The sequence below is a fragment of the Rhinolophus hipposideros genome, assembly GCF_964194185.1.
Source record: "Rhinolophus hipposideros genome assembly, chromosome: 19".
In the NCBI taxonomy this organism is placed as follows: domain Eukaryota; kingdom Metazoa; phylum Chordata; class Mammalia; order Chiroptera; family Rhinolophidae; genus Rhinolophus; species Rhinolophus hipposideros.
In genome coordinates this window covers 1,054,159-1,078,146 of record NC_138065.1, presented here as the reverse complement: position 1 = coordinate 1,078,146, position 23,988 = coordinate 1,054,159, and the positions used below count along the sequence as shown (strand labels likewise).

The 23,988-nt window shown below is 56.8% G+C and overlaps 1 protein-coding gene across 1 annotated transcript; it reads left to right on the top strand.

Moving 5' to 3' along the window:
• The first annotated feature begins 1,975 nt into the window (after positions 1–1,975).
• PRCC (proline rich mitotic checkpoint control factor) lies at positions 1,976–22,470 on the top strand. The gene is made up of 7 exons (XM_081024774.1): positions 1,976–2,583; positions 11,992–12,039; positions 14,385–14,951; positions 17,226–17,321; positions 18,886–19,029; positions 20,770–20,835; positions 22,110–22,470. Exons 1-7 carry the CDS (start codon positions 2,122–2,124, stop codon positions 22,194–22,196), a joined length of 1,470 nt encoding a protein of 489 aa, XP_080880900.1. The 5' UTR covers positions 1,976–2,121; the 3' UTR covers positions 22,197–22,470.
• Positions 22,471–23,988: the final 1,518 nt, after the last annotated feature.

Sequence of the window (23,988 nt, the reverse complement as noted above, 5' to 3'; positions counted from 1 at the left end):
TGGAAGAAGTAGGGCTGGGGGTGTGTGTGTGTCTCTGTGTCACACATGTATGTTGTTTAATTCCCCTGATTTCTGTGCAGTGCCTCTGTCCTTCAGTGTGTCTGGTTTGCCCCATAGCAGAAGCCCTCTGTTTTATTCCCTCTTGCGGAAAAAACAAAAAACCTTCCTTTTATCTTTTCTGGGGTTGGGGAGAGGCAGTCTCCTGCTAGCAGACTGGCTGGGGAGGGCACATAGCTGTTTGTTAAACAGCTTTTGACCAATCCTCATTTTGGTTCCCATCCCTTCTCATTCACTTCCAGAGGTACTTGCTGCCGCCTCTCCTGAGCCCTTAGAGGCTTCTACAGGAGATCGCATGGATTCTCACGTCCCCAAGGCCCGCTTGGGTCTCAGAGAGGATGTGCCCAGTCAGTTATCACTGGGGCATTTGCATTCCATCTTCCAAAATGTTGTAACTGTGGTCTCCTCTCCTCATCGCCCCATCTTTATGGGTTTAAGTCTTTAAAATGGTCTTTAATGCCTTTTCCAAAAAAACATTTCCTTTATTGAAGTTTTTGTAGGATTTCAGGAGGGAACCCCATTAGATATATTCGTTCAATTCACTGTCTTTTACTGGAAGACTTCATTACTGTTATTGCTCCATTTGAAGGGGTAATACGTGCACAGGTTACAAATTTCTAAAGGTATAAAAGGGTGCACGTAAGAGAGAAATCCCTTCCCTCCCTGTCCTGAAGTTTCTCATCAACTTGCACGAAAACAACGTTTTGAGGGCAGCGTGTATACCTACTAAATGAATCATCGATCTTTACAGGAAGAGGACCCAGCGTCGAAATCCATGTCAAAGACAGGTCCCCACCTGGTGGGGCTTCTCTTCTCTGCAGGGCAGCGAGCCCAGGAACGAGGACAGTCAGATCCCTTTGCGAGTTCCTTGTTCTCTTCGGGTTCTAAGTCCTTCCACTGTGTTAGTAGCAGGTGTTTCCCACAGAAGTCAGACGGGGCTCCTTCCTACTCCGTCCATTTTTCAAAGGAGAAAAACGAGACTCAGAGAAGAGGGGACTGCTGAAAGCCACCAGAGACGGCGTTGGGGCACCAGCTTTGCAGTAACCGAGGGGTTTCTTAAAAACCTAGACTCTGCCCCCCCCCCCACCTGCGGAATAGGAAATGGGAAGCGTCAGTCACAGAGTTGCATTTCTAAGCAGCTTGCACAGTGATCTCAGGCACAGTGAAGTTTAAGAACTGGCCTGCAGAAGCGTGCCCTGGGCACGTGGAGCAGGGAGCAAACGCAGTCCAGGAGGCGCTCGGACGTTTATTGTTAGGCCTGAAGTCTTGCTTCTTTCTGGCCCGCAGCCCAATGTCGCACAGGTCTCTCAGGCCCGGGCTCTTTTTGGGGTGTTTCATTCCAACTCCCGCTTTCAGCCGACTCGGGGGCTTCGTCCGTTCATTTACAGATCATTTTCCCTTTAAGCTACTTTCCCCAATCCACCACCTTCCCAGACTCCCTCTCATTCCCGGCATCTCTTGCCGTTTCTAAGAGCACTACATCTCCCATAAGTCTTAGCGCCCGAGAGGCTACCCGAGGGAACTTCAAGTACCGAAATGCTCTTCTACCCGCCTCCGTGACTACCGCGGTGACCGATGGGCCTTGTAGTCACCCAGGAATTGTCAGGTGACCGAGAAAACCCCAAACTACTCATCCCAGGAGACCTCGCGCCAGGGGCGGGTTGCCCGTCTGTCTTTCTGCGCGCCCCTTAATCCTTCCTCGGACTCTAATTCCCGTCGTGCCTTGCGCCGAGCTCCTTGCGGCGCAGATGGGGTAGTGCCCTAAGTGTTGTCTGGGAGTTGTAGTTCCTGTGCTAGCGAGGCGCGGAGGAGGCGGAGTGAGTCGGCGGCCATTAGCTGTGTGTAGTTGCCCGGGACTGGGAGCTTAAGTGAAGAGGGAAGCCTTATTCGGGGGACTTCTGCCGTGGCCATGGGCTCTTGCCAGGGCTAGCCCCAGAGTACGGAGAAGGTGGACTTTACGGTTGCCCGCCCCGCCCAGTGGCGGGGCCCACGCGGCCTCCGGGCATCCCCGGTCTCAAGTAGGCCTCTCCTGCCGGCCAGGGCGCCCCAAAAGCGGGAGGCGCCATGTCGCTGGTTGCTTACGCCAGCAGCGAGGAGAGTGAGCCGGACGAGGCCGAGCCGGAGGAGGAGGCGGCCCCGGCGCCCGGGCCGGCCGCGGGGGGCCTGTTCGCGTCTCTGCCGGCGCCCCGGGGCCCGGGCCTGCTGCCCCCGCCCCCTCGGATGCTGGCGCCCGCCTTCCCGCCGCCGCCGCTGCTGCCCCCGCCCGGCGGCGACCCCCGGCTCCCGCCGCCTCCCGCGCTGCCCTTCGGCCTGGGGGGCTTCCCGCCGCCTCCGGGCGTGAGCCCGGCCGAAGCCGCGGGCGTCGGGGACGGGCTGGCGCTGGGGCTGCCGGCGGCCCGCGGCCCCGGCCCCGGCCTGCCCGCCCCCGCCCCCGCCGCCGCCGCCGGGCCCCCCCCGGGGCCGCCCAAGCCAAAGAAGAGGACGGAGCCCGTGAGGATCGCGGCGCCGGAGCTGCGCACGGGGGATGTGAGTATCCGCGGGGCCCGCCACGCCGTCCCGCCGCCGGCCCCGAGCTCCAGGGGCCGCTCGGGGCTTCGCTGTTGTCGCGGCCCCGTGGCGGCCCCCGGCGTGACAGGCCCGGCCGGGACACCGCGTTCTGCTCCCCGCTGCACCTTCACCTCCGGCTGGGTTTGGCGGGTGTTTCCCCTTTTCCTGAGAACAGCTTAACATCTGTCCCCGAAGAAGTGACAGGAGACGGGACCCCGGGCCCCGGCTGGACACCGGAGGCTAGCCTTCCCTGTGCCTTTGCGCTCGCAAGCGGCGGGGCTGGAGGAACAGGCGGACGCCCGCGCCTCCTTGGGGGCACCTACTGGGCTGCGGCCTTTGCTTCAGTTACGAGAGAACCCCGGGAGGGGCCCTGACTTACGGGTGGCAGGCAGGTGGTGCCGACAGGCGACAGCGGGGCTGGCAAAGGGCGCAGTGCTCAGAGCTGGGCCCATGCGGACTCCAGGCCTGGGCCTCAGTTTCACCCTTAGGTATTGTCACGCCTCGGTGAATTCGGGGGCCTGGGTACTCCTTCTAGGAGAGGCGCCGAACTGCTGTTTCCTGCAGGTGGAGCAGGAACGCGAAGGCCTTTTCTGGAGCAAGTACTTTGGGGATCCGGACACACTGGGCCGGACACACTGGGCTGGACACACTGGGCCGGAGACACTGGGCCGGAGACACTGGGCCGGACACACTGAGCCGGAGACACTGGGCCGGACACACTGGGCCGGACACACTGGGCCGGAGACACTGGGCCGGAGACACTGGGCCGGACACACTGGGCCGGACACACTGGGCCGGACACACTGGGCCGGAGACACTGGGCCGGACACACTGGGCCGGACACACTGGGCCGGACACACTGGGCCGGAGACACTGGGCCGGACACACTGGGCCGGACACACTGGGCCGGAGACACTGGGCCGGAGACACTGGGCCGGACACACTGGGCCGGAGACACTGGGCCGGAGACACTGGGCCGGACACACTGGGCCGGAGACACTGGGCCGGACACACTGGGCCGGACACACTGGGCCGGACACACTGGGCCGGAGACACTGGGCCGGACACACTGGGCCGGACACACTGGGCCGGACACACTGGGCCGGACACACTGGGCCGGAGACACTGGGCCGGAGACACTGGGCCGGACACACTGGGCCGGAGACACTGGGCCGGACACACTGGGCCGGAGACACTGGGCCGGACACACTGGGCCGGAGACACTGGGCCGGACACACTGGGCCGGAGACACTGGGCCGGACACACTGGGCCGGACACACTGGGCCGGACACACTGGGCCGGACACACTGGGCCGGACACACTGGGCCGGACACACTGGGCCGGACACACTGGGCCGGAGACACTGGGCCGGACACACTGGGCCGGAGACACTGGGCCGGAGACACTGGGCCGGACACACTGGGCCGGAGACACTGGGCCGGACACACTGGGCCGGAGACACTGGGCCGGACACACTGGGCCGGACACACTGGGCCGGACACACTGGGCCGGACACACTGGGCCGGACACACTGGGCCGGACACACTGGGCCGGAGACACTGGGCCGGACACACTGGGCCGGAGACACTGGGCCGGACACACTGGGCCGGAGACACTGGGCCGGACACACTGGGCCGGAGACACTGGGCCGGACACACTGAGCCGGAGACACTGGGCCGGACACACTGGGCCGGAGACACTGGGCCGGACACACTGGGCCGGAGACACTGGGCCGGACACACTGGGCCGGACACACTGGGCCGGAGACACTGGGCCGGACACACTGAGCCGGACACACTGGGCCGGACACACTGGGCCGGACACACTGGGCCGGAGACACTGGGCCGGACACACTGAGCCGGAGACACTGGGCAGGAGACACTGAGCCGGACACACTGGGCCGAGGGCAGGCGGGCAGTGGTTCAGAGTTATCCTGAGCTCTTTCTCTTCTGGAAAGTTAACCGGTCGGTGCCCGGCTCACCCTCGGTAACCCTCCGAGAGACAGTTGTTCTTACTGCTTTTCCCGAGACATCCCACTCTGCCCAGGCGCCGTTTCCACTCCTGGTACTGGTGGTGCCCAGTTCCTTCCCCACAGCTCCTAATGTTCTCTCCCTCGCCTCTTTCCCGTCTTGGCTTGAAAGACGTGTTCTCAGGAGGACTTCTAGCTTTCCTGTTTACATTGCAATCTCCTGTCACCCATTCCTCCCAACCCCTTTCTTTGTTTTATTTACCTCCATGGCTCTCCACATCCAACACACTATACGTTTTCCTTGCCTCTTTTTCTGCTGGCACGTGTGCTCCACGAAGGCAGGGCCTAGCGTTTATTTTATTCACTGCTGTCCCCAGTGGTTAAAACGATGCCTGACACATACTGAGTACCACCTAAATGTTTTCTGAGTGAGTCCACTCCAGTGGATGTGGGTTATTCAGGGAAGCAGGTTCCAGAATCTCCCTCACTGTCCTGTTCCAAACCTTTTTCCTTATTATTCCCCTTCTTTCTCACCTAGGTCTGTTATTTTTGTCTGGGATCCAAAAAAGCCTTCTGTTGCCCCGCTCAGATGTACTCGGCCTTGATTTAATCCGAAACAAGGGAAAGACGGGAAAACAGGTTCATTTCCACGGCATTGTCTTTTCTCTCCTCTTCACAGTTTTCTTCCCAAACTTGGCCTCAGCCCACTTGTGATATTTGGGGGAAGATGACACTGTGACCCAGCCCGCACCCTTCCTCAGTGACGGGGAAAGGCTCACTTCTAGGTCTGTGAAGGTAGAACAAGGTGCTGGTGGAGGCTGTAGACGCTTCCATTAGGTTGGCCGCAGTGGCAGAAAACCCTGAGAACTCCTAACTCCATCCCTGCTTTGTAAGTAGAATTCACTAAATTCCTGGGAACTGGGACACGGACAATTAAAATTAAGTCACATGCTAGCCCTTAGCTGGTTCGGTTTCCCGTGTTCTGTTCAAGTTGGTGTTTCTGTTCTCTGAACACATAATGCCCGGGGAAGGGAGGCCTGGGGGAGCTCAGGATGAGCAGGTGAAGGGGACTTTGCCTTGAAAATAGTTGTGCGTCCCTCCCCAGCTCTAAGCCCCTCTGGATCCAAACTTTGTGTCTTGCACTTAGTAGGCGCTTAGTACATGTTTGAAAAAATGAGTTAGTTTTCCTTAAATAATTTCCCTTTAGAGTTTGGTGCTAAAGTAGAAGTAATTAACTCTGAACTCTTATTAATTAATGTAATTAAGTCAATATTGAGCTACTTCTCTGTGTCAGGAGCTAAGAGTACAGTAAGAGTCAGAAGGAGCTTATGGTCTTTGGTGGAGACCGTCAAGGCGATAGATTTTAGGTCACGTCAGACAAAGCCCAGGATAGAGCTGGTGCCCGGGGAGACCCCAGTCCAGAGGTTGGGGGTGCTTCCAGAAGGAGGAGATGTCTGAACAGAGCTGAGACAGATGAGGAGGGGGTAGCCAGAGGCAGAGGGAGAGGCGGAGCAATGAAAACGCTGTGGGGGAACCCGCAGTGGGCAGGGCACAGTCCAGGAGCCCGTGGGGGGGCGGGGTGGTGAGAGATGGGGCCACAGAGAGCGCTGAGGCCAGGAGATCGCGGGCCGTGTATGGGATCCTGGGGAGCGTGAAGCGCCTTCCAGCCTGAGTACGAACCCTCTGATGACAGCGGGAGCAAGGCTGGCAGACACCGCGAGACATGAGGGCTGCTAGGGTGAGCGCGTGGCCGGGGATGGAGGCAGGTGGAGGTTCCGTGTCTTTGGGAAGCAGAAGTACAAGAGTAAGGGACTGACGGGACGTCAGTGGTGAGGTGACGAGTCAGGGTTGAGCCCCTGCCTTTGGCTCAGGCAGCCAGGAGGGCAGTGGTGCCATTTAGAGGGGAATACAGGAGGCGGAGCAAATAGGGGTTGCATTTACCTGCTTGCAGGTCTGCTTCGTGTGGGAAAGCCTCCTGATGTGCCCGGGGCTGGGAAGGGGCCTGGGGCCAGGAAGTGGAGAGCCACGCAGCTTCTCGTTGCACGTTTTCTTCTTCCTGTCTGTCGGCAGACCGCTTTCCTCTGCTGCTTGCTTAGCCTTCGTTGCAGGTGAAAGATGGCCACTCGTACCTCCTTGTTTTTGTTCCCTTGCTTTTGGTGACCAGCCCAGACTAAACTACAATCTGAGTCCCAGTTCTAGTTTTCCAGGAGAGATGGGTTTGCTTTGGGTCACTCGTCAATCAGCTGCTGTCAGGGGACAGGTTAATAAGGTATTCTCTCTCCAGGTGCCAGGTCAGACTCCATGTGAGGGGTCAGAAATGGCCCATAAAGGGGATACCCGTCCTCCTCTGTCTCCTCTTACTGTCTTGCTGTGACCCACGCCACCTCCAGGTATTGGTCCATTGTCGCTTTCATGGGCTTAGGGGAGGCGGCCTCTAAAACCAGGAGGTAGGAGACGCAAATTGGAAGAGTAAGTACCGGAGGAGTTGCCTGGCAGAAGTGCATTCCAGAGCAAATAGGAATTTCGGCTTATCTGCATGAGTATTACCCACACTTTCAGATGGTTGGCCGAGATAACGGACAGTTTGAAGCCGGGGGATTGAGGTTTCCCCGATTTGGGTCATGTCTGCTACCCAAGTAGGAAGAGCTGACTGGAGCGGCTCAGGAAGGGGAAAGTGCGTGGACACTCGTGGGGCGCCTCCCGGGACTCTGCGCTGAGCATCAGCCCGCGTTTGCAGATGGGGAAACAGGAGGTAGAGGAGCGCTGATGCGCCTAAACCCCTTTGGAAGCAGCGAAGCTGTATTTGCATGCAGACAGGTTTTGTTCTGTCTGAAAGACAGAGCCTTGGGCAAGCAGCAAGGGGAGAGCCACCCCATGAGGAGAGAAGTGGCAGAGAGAGCGCGACATGCTGAGACCCACGAGTCAACAGAGTTGATGAGTCCAGCTCATTGGGATCATGGCAGAGACGAGTGTGGTGGTGATTTGAGGTTGGAGCCTGGGGGTGGCGGCGGCGTGCGTGCCTGCGTGTGTGCATGTGTCTGTGTGCACATACCTGCTGCGCCTGCGCCCGTGCCCTCACTTCCTCCCTGGCTCCTGGCCACTAATGAGTGCTCTTTGGAGGGAGAGTCTGTCAGAACCAGAGCCTGGGAAGATAAGGGGAGGCCGCCGTGGGGACGGAGGCTGCGATGATGAGCAGATCCCACTGGGCCCAGCTTAATGGAAAGTGTCTGTTTCCGTTCTTGCTCAGCAGCCTGGGGGTGTGGGGGGTGTCTTGTCACTCTTGGCAGCTGGAGCAGAGAGGACAGCAGTGGCCAGTGAGGTTCAGGGCCTGTGAGGCCACGAAGCAGTACAATGCCTCCTTCTGAAGACACGCAGCCAGTTGGTGCCGCCCGGACTGGGGGCGCCCGTTTGGCCCAGGGCTCATCTCCCCACCCTGTGCTCGGCCCTGTCTCTCGGGCCCGTGGCAGGTGCCCCCGCTGGCCATAGGACCCTGGGGGTTGACTCCACAGCCTCCTGTGGAGGACAGTTTGGCAGTTCCTCCAGAAGTTCATTAGAATTGCCGCGCAATCCTGCAGTTTCCTAGGGAGGTGAAAAGAATTGGAGGCAGCGGCTGAACAGACACTTGTCCTCCAGTGTTTAGGGTGCACTGCTCTCGGTAGCCACAAGGTGGCAGCATCCCCGTGGCCGTGGGCAGATGCGTGGCCCAAGTGTGGTACCTGCACACAGCCGAACACTCCTCAGCCCTCAAAAGGGAGGACATTCTGACATGTGCCGCCGCGGATGGGCTTCAGTAAGTAGTAAGCCAGGCACAAAAGGGCACAGCACTGTGTGATTGCCCTCGTGAGGTGCCCAGAGTAGGCAAATTCGGAGGGAAAGGAGCACAGCCGTCACCAGGGGCTGGAGGCTGGGGCTGAATGGGTAGAGTTTCTGGGATGATGAGAAAGTTCTGGAAATAGATAGTGGTGATCCTTATACAACATCGTGAACGTACTTGGTGCCACTGAATTGTCCACTTAAACATGGTTAATGTGGCCAATTTTTTGTTACACGTGTTTTACTATGATAAAGGAAGAACCCCACTATGTCTGCACTTCTCGCCATGAAGGAAGGTCTCCGCGGGTCTCAATGGAGTGCTGTGTGCTCAGGCTAAGCCCACTGCTTCCGGCACTTCTTGATAGAAGTGGCATTGATTTTCCTTTGAGTGCTCCCGGCAGCTGGACCCCCTTCCCTCCCTACCCTCTTCCCTCCAGGGTGATTGGAGGGCAAGGCTCTTATCACTGGGATTACTCATCTCTCTGCCTCGGGACTCGACACCGAAGTTTATTGCCTTTTGTGAAGTGTTTGGATACTTCTTCCCAGCTCTCCTGTGCGCTGTGTTCAGCCAGGCCCTGCCTGCCCAGAAGTGCTGCGTGGTCTCTTCACAGCGACCAGTGGGTCCCGTGCTCCCAGCCTCTTCTAGGATGGACTTGACTCAAGTTCTGGGGTCCTTATTCTGTTTCCCCACCTCGCCACCCCGAGCTGCTCTGTGGCCCCAGGTCCATGACGGGCTGTCTCAGCGCTCTGTCAGCTTTAAAGAGATGAAGGGTTATCTCTACCCCTGCTTCACAGATGAATAGTCATGACTTAACAGGGGTTTAGGGGCTCAGCAGTTTTCAGGGTCTTGTTTTGGTGTTCCATTTTAGGGAGCCTGCCCATGACAAGATGGTTTATAATGGGGTTCAGTAGATTCCTATAAGATGTTCAAAGACAGAAGGATGGGGAGTAGCCACAACAGTGCCTGAAGTCCAGAAGTAATGAGGTGTCCCTAACGTCTTTGTACATTCATCTTCTTATTAATGTGCTTTTAAACCCGAAACTCAGACTGTCAGGGTAATGGAAACACTCTGGGACATTTAAAGAGAAATTGGATTTCCTTCCCACAGCTGATCTGGTCTTAGTTCTATTAGCCGTAGGACAGTTTGCCTTCACTTTCACAGTAGCCACTGTCTGTCTGGCACAGGATCTGAAAAATAAGAATATGCTTATACAGTTTTATAAACGTGATCGTCTCCAACTTGGACAAAGTTTATTTTCAGATCATTTCCGTTGGACCCATTGCCTAAGATGTTCAAGTTTAACTTGTGCCTGGGGATGGCTTGAGAAGGTTGTGTGGTCCAGAGTGAGGTGTGTGGTCTGCTGGGAGGGCGCCGGGTCTTCCTGGGGAAAGATGGGAGGTGGTCAGGAGCCCCTGCGGCAGTGAGAGTTTGGAACAGAGAGAGAGGCTGAAGACGCTTAGGCGTTTGGGGCTTGAGGCTTTTTCTTTGGATGAGTTTGGCAGACCAGAGAGAACAATAACCTTGCACTCTATTTAGGATTTTAGTTTGTATACATTTTCATGCATAGTAGCTCATGCAGTGTCTAGAACATCTTCGTGAGGTGGGTAAGTGCTATTTCTAACGGAGGCTTGGGGAGTTGAAGGGCTTATTGGGGAGTCCCCAGCCAGTAAATGACAAAGCTGAGCCTCAAAGCCGTATTGCCGATGGTGTGTCTGGTGCTCTCGGCCGTGTCACGGGGATCTAGTGCGTCTCAGGCCTGGCAGCCATGGGCAGCTCAGCACGGCAGCACGGTGTTGCCCCAGAAGCTCAGAGCCAGAGCTGAGGCGGCCATTGTTTATCGTCCCCAAGCCTTGCTTTCCTTACCTGTAACGCTCACATACTGATGCCTACCTCGAAACGTTACGTAAGAACTGAATGGAAGGTCGTACGTTGCCCGACACGCAGTAGGTCCTCAGCAGACACCACCCAGTCTTATCCCCCACATTTAAGTATCAAGACAGGTTTCCCGTGTGGGTGGTTTTCAGACACTTGGCAGCAGCTGGTAGTTGAAATCATCGTGTACTGACTGCTGTGAGCAGTACTGAGCTATAATAAGGAAGGGCCCTTGCTGTCAGAGGGAAGGGGAGTGCACGCGTGTATATGTGCCGTTTCCATAGCCGGGTTAGCGATCCTGCCCCACCCAGCGAGGGACGTGGGGACACAGAGCAGCACAGCAAGGTGAGGTTCAGCAGGTAGCCCCCTCTCGGGAGTTTTGGGTCGGGAAGTCCAGAGTGCAGGCTGGGGGAGAGGGAGCGGGCTCGCGACATGTGACAGGTTCAGGGAGAGGGTGTGCGTGAAGGAAGGCACAATGCTTTAGGGCGTGTGTGGACCGCACTCTGCCCGGGGCTCCTCCTGCCTTATTGTAGTTATTTGGGTTCTTGTCATTCTTCTGCCTGGACTGTAAGTTTCTTGAGGGCAGGGCTTTTTTCGGGTCATGCCACACACAGAAGGTCTTTGAAGCACAGTAAGTTCTCCAAGGTTGTACCCCTTGGAGGCCAGCGGGCCAGGACTCGACCTGCCCCGAGCCCTGTGGGCCGAGTGGACCAGCGTCATAGCCTGACCTGCCGTGGACACCAGCGGGAAGCCCGGTCTCCAGGCCCCAGCGCAGAGTCCTGCATAGAACAGCTTCTCAGTCACGATGGTGAAGAGATCCTGGTAGCAGACAAAGCCGGAAAGGAGCTTGGCGGGGAGGGTGGCTCCACGGAAAGGGCAGGAAGAGGACTGGAGCGGAGTCCTGCCCTGTCACCTGTGTTGACAGACACCCAAACCACGGTCCTGAGAACAGCTGGGAAGCTTCGAAGGCTCTTGGTGTGCGGATTGGTTTAAAAACACAGTGTTAAAGCTTGCTGGTGATATGCCGTGCGTCTTGCTGAGTGTGAAGGTGCTAAGGAACTGGTTCTGAGCTAACAGTTGAGCTGTTTTTCAGAGCGAGAGCTTGTGGAGAAGCGGTTCTGGGGGTCAGAGGGGTAACACAGAGGGCGTCCTGTGCTGCCCAGACTCTCGCAGTCGTTCGTCACTCGCTCGCCTGCCTCCTGGCCACGCACAGCTGTCTGGCAGACAGTACATCATACTTGGAATGGATTTCTCCAATGGCCTTGACCTTTAATGCCTCGTAGAAGAGTAGTTAACACACAGCTTGATCCCACTGGAGTTCCCCAGCCCTGTGGTTAGGTCGTCTGTACAGCGGTTTTAGATGTGAAGCTGAGACTGGGTGGGATTGTGGCCCAAATCCCGTTCACCTTCCAGTGGACAGATTTATAGGCAGAAACATGCACACAGCCTTTTCTTCCATCAAAGATTAAATGGAAGGAAATAGCTTCAATTTAAAGAAACAGAAATTGAGGCCAACAAGGCTGTGCCACAGGTCTGGCGGGGTGGGGGGACCGGAGGCCAGCGCGCCCCGTTCCCTGAGCCTGCTGAGAGCAGGAGGGAGCTGCGCTGCTGGGCTGGGCCCCGGGGCACGCACCGTCCCGCTGCCGTTGGTCCTGTCTATGTGCCTCCCTGCATGTGTTTCCTCCTCTGTCCTCCACCAGTGAGGCCTTACTCCATTTCTTTTTCTCGTAGTCAGATTCTGAGGAAGATGAACCCACAAAGAAGAAAACTGTCCTTCAGGTAAGCGTGGGGACGTAATAGAAGCCATTTCTCCTCTTCCCATATTCCCCCCGGAAGATGGGCTTGAGACAGCAGCGTTTCCCAGTGAGGCTCTGAGGACCGGCTCTTTAGGTCTGACGTTGTTTTCCTTGACAACATCAGACCGTGTGCTTCTCTGTCCCCTGCCCCCCACACTGTCCCCTGGCTTCTGTGTTCCCTCTTTTACAGGACAGGTTGGGGGGGTGGAGCGCAATCTGATTCATTACTTTCCAGTAAAAGGATTTCTTCGGAAGGGTAAACAAATTGGTCAAAATGATTTAGGGAACATCTATATTTTATTTGTTAAATTTTAAAAAATTGTTCAATTACAGTTGACATTCAATATTATATTTGTTTCATCTGCTCAGACACTTATGTAACTTACAGAGTGGCCCGCCCATTAGTCCAGTCCCCACCTGGCACCACAGTTAACACGATGTCATTGACCATTCCCTGTGCTCTGCTTTACACCCTGTGACTGTTTTATAACCACCAACTTGGACTTCTTAGTCCCTTCTCCTTTCACCCCGCCCCCTAACCCTCCTCATCTGGCAACCATCAGTTTCTTCTCTGTATCTATGAGTCCATTTCGAGAACATCTGTATTTTAAAATTACCCATCTTCTCCCTGTCTCATTTTTAACCTGGACAATGAGCGCTGAAATAGCACTTACTGTGTACCAGGCACTGTTGTAAGTGCTTTAGTGGCGTTTAATTGATTTACTCTCGTAAAGTGCCTAAGTCATCGTGTTCTCATCATCCCTGTGTTACATGGGAGGAAACGGCTTAAGGAACTGACTCAAGGTCAGACAGTGGGGGCAGAGCCGGGGTTCAGGCCCAGGGCTCTGCTGTCATGGCTGCTGCTCCATAACCGAGACCAGGAATCCTGAACTGGCAGTGCCAGCAGGTGACCTCTGCTGCTTGTCTGTCCCTCCGTGTCCCACATCCTGCATTCGGCTCCCAGGAGTCTCTTCCTGTTGTATCCCGCACACGGTGACTTGTACACTCGCTGACCTCATGGTGATCAGACGTGGTCCTGCCTGGAGGTTTCAGGTGTAGGTGCTGAAGCTGCCCCTTCCCCTGACTGTTAAGGTGTCACTTCCATCTTAGCTGGGAGGTCTCAGAAGGACAGTCATGTGGAAGTTAGACAGATAACTGTCCCCACTGGGAGTGGGTGATGAAGGAGTCATGGAGGAAACTGCCAAGCTGAGACTGAGCAGGGCGTCGTTCCTGTTATCAGAAGGGCTTCCTGGAGGAGGCGGGCTGGTATCTGAGAGGTGGGGGGACACTGGCTCAGATCAGAAGGCAGCCCAGGAAGAAGTGCCGTCTTCCCGATGGTAGGAAGACATAAGTGGTAGGGAGACTGAGCTGGTCGGCAGGGTGAGGACCAACACTGGCGAAGGGACACAGGTGTGCTCCACTCGGCCCCTCAGTCTGCCTCCTGCAACCCTGAGCCTCAGGTCAGCTGGGCTAGAGGGACCCCAACCTATGCACACACAGCCAGGAGAGGAGCCCACTTTCCCGTGAGCGGTTTTGCCTGGACTGCTTGACTCAGAAACAGTATTTATGTGTTCTGGGTGTTTCTTGGCCGAGAGGCTGAAGTGCACTGGACTCCAAGACACAAGGTGCCCCAGTGACCGTATTCCATTCTCCGTTTTCAGGCTGGCGCTTCCTCAGCCCTAGTTAGTCCTGGCTGGCCCGGGAGCACCCAGAAAGCAGGCTCCAGGGCTTCCTCTTAGGGGAACCTTAGGACCAGCTAGCGTACACATTGATCTTTAAATGCTTCAATCGGGCCTCAACAAGCTGAACGCAGCACATCTGTAGGGCTTTCCTGGGACAGCGCAGGGGACTCGTGGCAACACCTTGCACGTCTCTCTTGGACAGCACCTTGTCCTTGACTTTGAGTAGCATCCAAAGGAAGCAGCATGTTCCCACGAAGGGGAACCTTCAGGACGGGGACAGGTTGAGTGAGCAGCTGGAGAGAGCCCTGGGCTTTTTGGGAAGAAGGGTGATGTGAGAGGAAGAGCGTCGTGTTTGCCGAACACAGAATCGGGACGGCTCGGTGGCAGAGGGAGTGGGGCTGGGTTGGGATGGAGCCGAGGAAGACGGATGGCGTGTTACCTTAGGAGAAGCAGCAGCAGAAGGGCCTGAGGCAGCAGGGGTCGGCCCACCTTGGGTGACCTGCGTGGGTGGAGGGAAGACGCAACCGGGCGTGAGAGTTAGGCTAGAGCACAGAGCAGTTCTCGTTCTGTGGTCCGTCAGTAGTACCTGTCCTAACATAGCGCCTGTCATCTTTCTTCCCTCCCCCCCCAAACCCGGGCTCACCAGGGATCCGGTGAGGGGACTGGTTTGTCAGCCTTGCTCCCCCAACCTAAAAACCTGACTGTGAAAGAGACTAACAGGCTGCTCCTGCCGCACGCCTTCTCCCGGAAACCCGCCGACGGCTCCGCTGACACCAGGCCCCCCAGACCGGCTTCCAGGTCCAAACCGTCCGCCCTCGCGCCTGTTGTGGGCACCACAACCACCACGCCGTCGCCCTCGGCCATCAAGGCTGCTGCCAAGAGTGCCGCCCTGCAGGTGACGAAGCAGATCACGCAGGAGGAGGACGACAGTGATGAGGAAGTAGCCCCCGAGAACTTTTTCTCCCTCCCTGACAAGGCTGAGCCTCCTGGAGTCGAGCCATACCCCTACCCCATCCCCGCTGTCCCTGAGGAGCTGCCTCCAGGCACGGACCCGGAGCCGGCCTTCCAGGACGACGCAGCCAATGCCCCCCTGGAATTCAAGATGGCAGCAGGCTCAAGTGGGGCCCCTTGGATGCCCAAGCCTGGGGACGACTACAGCTACAGTCAGTTCTCCGCATATGGCGCCGCCAGTGCCGCTGGTGCTTACTATCAGGTGGGTAGGGGCTGGCGTGGCGGGCGGAGCGCTCGGAGCCCGTGATGTGGGCAGTTAGGACCTTTCTGGCGTTTGCTTTTCCTATACCTGTCCTGCCTCCAAACGGCCTACCTTTGTTCTGAACAATACTGGGCTAAAATTTCCTGAGTCTTGAAGTCTGACCAGTAGGACCATGTAAGTGACCCCTTTATTCTGGAAGCAAAGCTCACCTTGGAGCTGGTGGGAGATGCAGGGAGAGGGTGGGAGGGAGTGGTCTCCGACTTTAGAGACCCAAGATGGCCTACACGAACGTGGGTGACGGCAGCGAACCGTGGTGTCGGCTTCTAGCTGCTATGAGCCCAAGAGGGGTTTCTGGAGACGGGCAGCACTGAGCACAGAGGGAAGGGGAGGGGGAGGGGCGGGGAGAGGAGTCACAGGCCGTTGAAGGGACTGGAACAAGGCCCTGGAGAGGGGAGAGGGGGGCCATCACCTGGGCGGTGATGGAGAAGGAGGTCTGCACCCCAAGCTTTGTGAGCCGGCAGACCCGTCACCCTCTCCGAGTCTCAGGCCCCGCAGCGGTTAGAGCAATGGCAGTGCCAGTGACGGGGTTGCAGGGAGAACTGTCAGCGGAGTGTGGTGCCCAACAACAAACGCCTGGGGAATGGTTCTGGCAGCTTTTTATTCAGATGTTTGGTGGTGTGTGTGGTCTCGGAGCGTGAGCATAGGGTGCCAGGTTATAAACGGGTTTCAGAAAGACTTTCCCAGCAGCCAGAGCCTCCCTGATGGAGAGGGTCCCAGGAGGTGGGGGACTTAGAGCAGTGGTGGCTGGGCAGCTGGCTGGCCCGTCCCTCCCGCTGGGACGACCTCTTCGGCCACCGCGGCCCTGAATGGTCGGTGTTCATCTTCTCTTCAGTCTGGGCCTGGGTTCAGATCAAAGACTGACGTGTTTCCCACATATTTGCTGTTGAACTTTCTTGTATCTTCTTGTATCCTTGAATCTGACCAGAGACGGTATACCTTCCCTAAACGTTGTTAGGAGGAAGGAGGAAGACGAGAGTGTTTTGATCTCTTGAGCAAGAAAAGATGCTCTTTAAATCTAAGAAACCACCGGTTTACATCCTGCAAATGACTAACAAATTGGAAGTCTGTATCCAGTTACAAACAGGGCCGTTGAGGCAGTCTATGCAAATGAAGGCACTTTAAGTACCCCAGGGTACCCTGCAACTTAAATATGTTGTATTGTGAATACAGTTGGCCCTTGAACAATGTGGGGGTCACGGGGCCAGCCCTCCCCTCAGCCCTCGGAAACCTTCTTGTAACTTGTGATTCCCTCAAAACGTAACTAACAGCGTAACTCCCAGCCTGCTGTTGACCGGAAGCCTTACCAATAATGACCAGTGGATGGACACATACTGTGTATGTTATACGTATTACCTGTTCTTACAATACAGTGAGCTAGAGAAGAGAAAATAGTGGCAGACGTGGGAAAAAGCCATATACGCAGCTCAAATTCATGTTGTTCAAGGGTCAGCTGCTCTTTGATGGGAAACCATGCTCTAATCGTGCTGGGTTGCTATATATTCTCTGATTCAGTCAGTATTAAACCTTATTTTTCCCACTTGGCTTACTATAAAATGAATGTTCCTAGAGGGGCGTTACTTTGGAGTTTTGGGCAAAGGTGGAAGGATTGTGGGAAGTGTGACAGGGTGGGGACAGGTTATCAGCCCAGGGGCAGCCTGGCTTGGCCCCCCTGCTCTGTACCTCCTCTCGGGTCCACAGCGACGTGCGGACAGCACACCCCTAAGGGGGACCTGAGCTGTTTGTTCCCAGCTTTGGAAACCCCATACCGCCAGGCAGTGGCTGGTTGTCCATCGGGTCTGTAGCCCCCCTGCACGTTCATTAGCGGTGGTGTCCCTTAGTCCACGGTGGCATGCCCTCACTTCACCCTGCTCACATTGGGGCTTACTGGGGCGTCACGAGCAGGAGGAGCAGAGCTGGAGCACGGTAGATGGAAAGGGTGGCAACGCTCTCGGGAAGCAGCCAGGGGCGCAGGGTGTAAACGAGAAGGAGAGACTGTCTTTATCCCTTGTCACCTGTTCCTAAAAAGGACCCACCTGTCTGGATGGCGCAGACCAGAAGAGCTGCAGGGATCATCCTGGGAACTGGGGGCGAGGTCCTTAGGGTCTGTGCCTCTCTGGTCGGTGGTGTGGGCGTCACACTGCCCCTGTGACGAGGGTTTCCTGTCCCCTCTCCACTGTGCCCTCAGATGCTGTATTTTTCCCTCCTTGGCTGCAGGATTATTACAGTGGTGGCTACTACCCCGCACAGGACCCAGCCCTGGGCCCCCCCCAGGAAATCTCCCCAGACGCCTCCTTCATCGATGACGAAGCGGTAAGTTCACAAAGCGCAAGTGACTTTCTTTGACCCACAGAAAAATGGGAAACTAAGGGACAATCTGAAGCTAAAAGATTCCCCTTTATCAAACTCTGCAGTCAGTGAGGCTTGGGTGCAGTAGCACATAACAGCCTGCAGATGACGGCGGCTCATAAATAACAGGTAACTATTCTCCTCACAAAACAAGGCTGCACGTGGGCAGGCCAGGCACAGCTGGTGGGGTCACGCCACCAAGTTGGGAGGGCTCCAGTGCCATGCTGACACTGCTCTGCCGTCCCTAGGTTGTGGCCTGAGTTCTTAGGGTGGGTGACAGCAGCTGGGGCCACAGCTGTCACAGCTGCATTCCAGCCAGCCCCCTGCAGCGTGGAGCAAGAGAGAGGAGACATTTCTCTCCCCTTTTAGAGACCTCCCAGAATGCCTGCGTTCACTTCCACTTCTGTCTCAGTGGCTAGAATCTGGTCACGTGGGCATATTTAGCTGCACGGGAGCCTAGGAAATGCAGTCTTTTCTGTTGGTTGGTGACATGCCTAGCCAAAATGTTGGCTTCATTCACATGACAGGAAAGGGGAGAATGGATTTGGGTGGAGGACCAGCAGCCTCCGTAAATAGCCCTTGTGTTTCACGTGACGGAGCTCCCCAATCTCAGCACGAGGGAGATGAAAACCATCAGGCCACACACAGGATATAAAGTGCTGTCTCATCTGCAGGGATGTCGCCACCTGTGGTGGGGGTTGCAGAAGCAGAGGGTGCTCCCCTTTGCACGCGGCTCCTTGTAAAACAATTGTCTATGCCCCTGTGCACAGGAAGGTGCCCGTCCCTTTGCACACTTACACCTGGGTGGTGTCCACTCACCCTCCTGTGCACGTCCTTGGCAGCTTCCATAGTCAGGCCCTTTTGGTCCTAAGCCTGGGAGGCAGCAGGGAGCTCATCCAGGGGCCCAAAGCAGTTTCCTGTGGGGAGAGTGACCCCAGCGGCCTCCTGATGCTTCGCCCAGGGCCCAGGGCTCACTGAAGTTCCGCAGTGTTTGCACCCATAGCCCTTCCGGGCACGTCCTGGGGTGGCTGTGCCACGATCTGCGATCTGCGTGGTCTGTGAGGAGGAGGAGAGGAGGGAGGAGAAAGTGGGCCAGGCCTTTTCTTGTGACAGTCCCTCTACCCAGCTCCATGTCATGTTTTCCCTCGCTGGCGTCTGCTCTGGTGTGGGGTCTGCTGCCTCGGTGCTACCAAACCACCGAGGAGGCGCAGACGTGTACAAAGTACTGATTTTTAGAGGACAATTCCTGGGTGTTTTACCCCGAATTCGTAATCAGATACAATTTGCATGTAATCAGAGGAGGGAGTCCTGCCAGTGGCCGCGCTCCCTCGTGTTTGGACGTGCCTCCCTTTCCCTGTGTCCAGGAGAACTGAGGAGCCGGCCTCGGGCCTCAGGTGGAGGAGCTTGCCCAGAGGGCAGTGGAGGCTGTAGTCCAGTGGGCTCCAACGCACCCATAGCCTCTGGGTCCTTGCCGACATCTGCGGTCCCCACCCAGGTCCCCATTCCTGCTTTGTTTCTCCTTTTCCAGTTTAAGCGGTTGCAGGGCAAGAGGAACCGGGGGCGGGAGGAGGTCAACTTCGTGGACATCAAAGGTGATGACCAGCTCGGTGGGGCCCAGCAGTGGGTGACCAAGTCCCTGACGGAAGAGAAGACCATGAAATCATTCAGCAAAGTAAGTGGCAATGTCAACGGCTGGCTTGGGGGGCCCCGCAGCACACGTGGCCCTGCTCCCACTGGTGCCCGTGGACGCACTGGGCCTAGGTACCGCCCCTGCCTCTGCTGCGTCCAGACAGCGGCCGTTTCCCGTCTCTGATGCGCTGTGGCTCCACCCTGGATGGAACCCACAGCCGCTCACGCTCTTCCTGTAGCCACCCGTCTCCAGCCCTGCTAAGCGGGGCCGTGGCTCAGCGTGTCATTGAGGTGTGGGCACCCTGGCGTTAGGAGTCAGGGGGTGGGGGTCCTGGCCTCTGAGTGTGCAGCCCCTGCCCCTCCAACGTCTGCCAGAGCTGCCTGCGGTCCCTTCTCGTGCTTTATGCTCATGTCCCTCACCATTCCCGCCTCGTCCGGGCTAGCTGTCTCAGTCAGGGGAAGGCACGCCTTTTCACCTCGTAGCTGAGTGCAGCAAGCGTGGACATTTATGGGCCTGCCCCGGGGAGCCTGGGGGGAGCCCTGGATTCCAGCCCAGCACCAGCCAGGCCAAGGTCGGGCATCTCATTCCTCCTGCTCCCCCGTTCGCTCTGCTTTGTTCTGTGGCCATCTGCACCCCAGCCGTTTGTATGAACTGAATGCTGGCGGTCACACGACAGAGCAAAGGATTGTGGTCAGAACAGCACAGATCCATCACCGCTGCCCGGGAAACCACTTAGGAGCGCCTGCTCTGCTGGCTGTGGGTCGGGAGGCATCACCACGTGGTAGGGACTGCTCCAGTGCCCGTCGTGGGCCCGCCACGGGGCTGCGTCTTCTGTGTTTGTCATCTTGAACTGTCATTAAATGACATTAAATAGCAGCAAGGGATTGGACTTTGCTATCGTCCCACGTCCAAGTTTTCTTTCCACCATCTCATTGTATTGAGCTAGAATTTTGAAAAAGAAGGAGACGCATTTCCTGTCCTTGTGGAGTTGACAGTGTTGTGGGGAAGAGATGAAGGACGCGCGAGTGTAAGCGACCACCGTGCAGATTGATTACATAAGCGCCAGGGAGCCTCCAGAGGCGACTGGGCAGGGCTGGGGCCGACGGGGAAGCTGCTGGCCTGAGGCGGCGCTGGCGGAGGACAGGAAGCCCCCAGTGACAGCCCAGAGCGCACAGGCATCCGAGTTCTGTTAGGGGCTGTGCCCGTTACAGCTGGAGGCTGAGATCGGAGCGGTGGGCTGATGGTGAGAAGCCCCGTCCGGGAAGCGGCTGGCAGGGGCTAGAAGGGGGTGGGGTTTCAGCCAAATGTGATTGATGAGGGAGTTTGGAGCGCAGGAGGCGGGAGGCGGACTGGGCATCTGGCCTGGCTGGGGGAGGGGCCGTGAGGAGGGAGGTTGCCAGGCACTTACCCCGTTTCAGACTGACCGCAGGCCGTGCAGCTGCCGTCGGGTGTCCACTGTGGGCAGAGCCCGGGGTGGTGCTGCGGGGGTGGGGTGGGACCAACAAATAGAATGGAAGACACACCCCTGACCTCAGAGTATTTCCAGTCTAATGGGGTATTAGCAGGCTATTTCAGGCAAGTATTTTGAGCTTGCGCTTTTTGCATAATGGCCTTAATAAAATAACTTCTAAGTCCATAGGCATAGAAACGGTTCCAGGCTCACTTTTCTCCCCCAGGATTTGGGCTTTGTCGCTGGTTTCTCCCCAGTGTTGCACCACCTGGGCACGTGAGGAACTTCTGTGTTTCTTCCTGTGGCTTAATGATTATTTTCTTCCCTTGCAGAAGAAAGGTGAGCAACCAACAGGCCAGCAGCGGCGGAAACACCAGATCACATACCTGATTCATCAGGTGAGAGCACTGAGGACCCTGGCCTGTCCGCAGGTTCCCCGGGAACCTGAAGGCTGAGATCTGGGCTAGGAGCCCAGGTGTGGGCACCCGCGCCCGCAGGTGGCCCCCTGTTCTCCATGTGGCCACTAGGGGGAGACGTGTCCCTGAGAATCACCCACTGCATCAGTGGCACTTAGATGAGACTCAGGTACAGAGATGCCCAAGAAGTACATGTAAGAGGGGCGTGGAATGGTTTATCACAGGGTTCTTTTAAACAGCAACTTTAATAATTAAAAACTATTTAAAGAAAAACTTGGTTCACCAACTTTTAGCAAAACATCCAGCGATGAGTACGTTGGTTTTTATGGTGGGAAGCATCAACAGGAATAATTCAGAATACAGATGATCCAGAAATGTCTTCAGGAATTAGAACATGTCTTGGTGTTTATCTGATAGGATCGGGTAGCTTTCGAATACTCATTCAGTCGTTAAACAACTCTCTTTCCGAGGCGAGCTGTATGAAATGTGTCCAAGGTACCGATGGGGAGAGGACGCCTGGGGGGTGCCTGCTTCCCAGGGATTTCAGTGGCAGATCTGGCTTTTGCTGTTTTTGTCATGTTTTCACCTTCCTTTTCAGGAACTCCTTTGTACTCTTGTTATTTGCAGGAAGATTTGGAGGGTAGCGTCTCTTTAAACCCAAATTGTTATCCCCCGACCCCCATTCCACGGGAAAAAGGCAGGCGCCTGATGACTTTCACGGGGTGGGGTGGTGTCTGCATTCCCAGAATGCACTGCAGGGCCGGGACCTGTGGACGTCAGAGGGGAGGCAGGGTTTCGGTCCCTTTCAGGCCGTCTCAGTGGTGTGTTTCTGGGGCCCCACGTACACTGCACTCAGCACCTCAGCAAGCCACGTGTCCCCACCAGGATTACTGGCTGGTGTCCTGTTTGGATCCGTCCATGTCTTTGAGGCCGTTCCCGCCCATTGGGCTGGCCAGGTACCCACGGCAGCTGAAGTGTCACCTTTCAGATGACAGATTCTAGCTGTCATTTGTCCATTTCCCACCCGAGGATTCCAGTTTTCATTCAAGCAGCTGAAGGTCCAGAATTCTTGAGTTTTTATTCTGCTTAACCCATTAGCTCCCCAGAGAGATGTCTTCCCCTTACGCTTCAGTAAGAGAAAATGGGTTTGCTCTTTGTCCATAACGGTTGTGATGGGAGAAAGGTTTTAAATTGCGCAGCTTGGGGGCCAGAGACAGGTCGGAGAGCCCCGGCTGACTGGTCTTTTTTCGCCGCAGGCCAAGGAGCGGGAGCTGGAGCTGAAGAACACGTGGTCAGAGAGCAGGCTCAGCCGCCGGCAGACCCAGGCCAAGTACGGGTTCTAGGCCACAGTGCCCGGCCTGGGACCCCGCTCCTTCCTGAGGGCCCGGCCTCGCCGCCCTGAGGACGGACACATTGGATCAGTTTTTCTTACCACGAGTCAAGACTGGGCTCTGTCTCAGCTGCAGACTCGCATGATGCTCGCAAAGGCCGAGTCCTGGGACGGGAGCTTCGCCTTGCTCCCCATTGGATGTGACAAAATGTTGAAGCCCTCCCTTCGCCTTTTTTTTTTTTTTTTTAACCAGGGATGTCTTGAAATAAAACATTCAGTCTGACAGATCCACCTGCCCTGCCCCCTTCCTACTTTTTCGCAGGGTCTCCTTTTCCATTCTGGACCCCCGTCGTCTGTCATGCGTCTCTGGGCCTCGGTGTTGACCTTGTATAAAGCACCCTCCCACCCGTCGGAGCTGCCTGGATGGTGGCTCTGCTTTGTCCTCTGTACCCACCTGTCTGTCGAGGACCCGGGAGTTGCATGGACGGTGTGAATGGGGCAGGGAGGGGCCTGCAACCCCACGAATGTTAGAACAGTCCGGCAGGAGCAAAAGTGGCGAAGTGACTCTGGGCTTCACTTCGAAGTGATTCTGGGATCCAGGGATCCAGGGTTACTTTGGTCGTTGGCCTGGACTGGCATGGAAGATTGGCATAGAGCCTGGGGCTCATCAGGGCTCCTGGGAGGCTCCTGGGCCCCTCGCCTTTTGCTAGTGAGGGAGGGGAAGGGCGGTGGCCGGGTCTGTAATACTCAGAAGCGATGGGATGGAGGGCAGCGCTCAGGTGGGCACGGAACTGGGCAGCCCTCCCTGAGCCTGCTGCCGCGGGCACGGGGCCCAGTGGGGCTTCTGCAGGACAGGACGGTGAAGAGGCTCCTGTAAGAAGATGGGCGAGGCCTTGGCTTTGGGTGCCAGGCGGAGGGGCACCGACGACCGGACAAAACGCAGAGGAGGAGTTACTGTGTGACCGCCCCGGCAGCAGAGAGGAAGGGTAAGGCCAGAGGGGCAGTTCGAAGGGTGTGGTGGGCCTTGGGCTGAGGCGCAGGAGGCAGGGGCCAGCCTCTCCCCTCGCCCTGGGTCTGTGTGCCCGGCTAGTCCAGCCTGTTTGTCATTAACTGCGGAGGACGGCTTCATCACTTACAGGAAAACCACCGCTTATCTGAAACCTGACCTACTTCGGGTTGGAGCCAGACAGGGCTCCTGTGTCCCTTGGGGACACTCGGCCTGCAGTTGTCCCAGTCGTGCCTCCAGCTGCTCGTCAGTAAGGAGCGCCAGCCCATCCCAGCACTCCCACAGGCCACGGGGCAGCCCTGCCCTCCCGGGGCTCAGCACCTCAGCTCTCCCCTCCCCAGGGCCTGGGCTGCATCGTGCTGTGGGAAGAGCTCTGGGCTGGGGGGCAGGACGTGGTCCGCAGACAGAGTCCAGTCTCCTGGGAGCGGGCAGTTAGGTCAGACGTCTCTAAGTTTCCTCTTTGACTCCCGCCACCTCTGATTCTCTGCGAGAAATCTTAAGCCATGTTTTTTTTAAAGTTACTTTTTAGTCCTACCAACGATGACATTTTATTTAGCGGGTGGAATTTCTCAGTCACCAGGAGAAATATTGACAGGTTAGAAAATCGACAGTCTATCTAGGAGGGCTTCCTGGTGGTGGTAAATAAACAGTAGCGAGAAGACAGGCAGGGATAAGGGAGAGCAGAGGAGACAGGAATGGATGGCGCTTGGCTAGCAGTGGCAGGCTGAAAAGCGGGGTGACAGAGGGAGGAAGGGGTACAGGCCTTGGGTCCCAACCGCCCTGCAGACCTGGGCTGGGG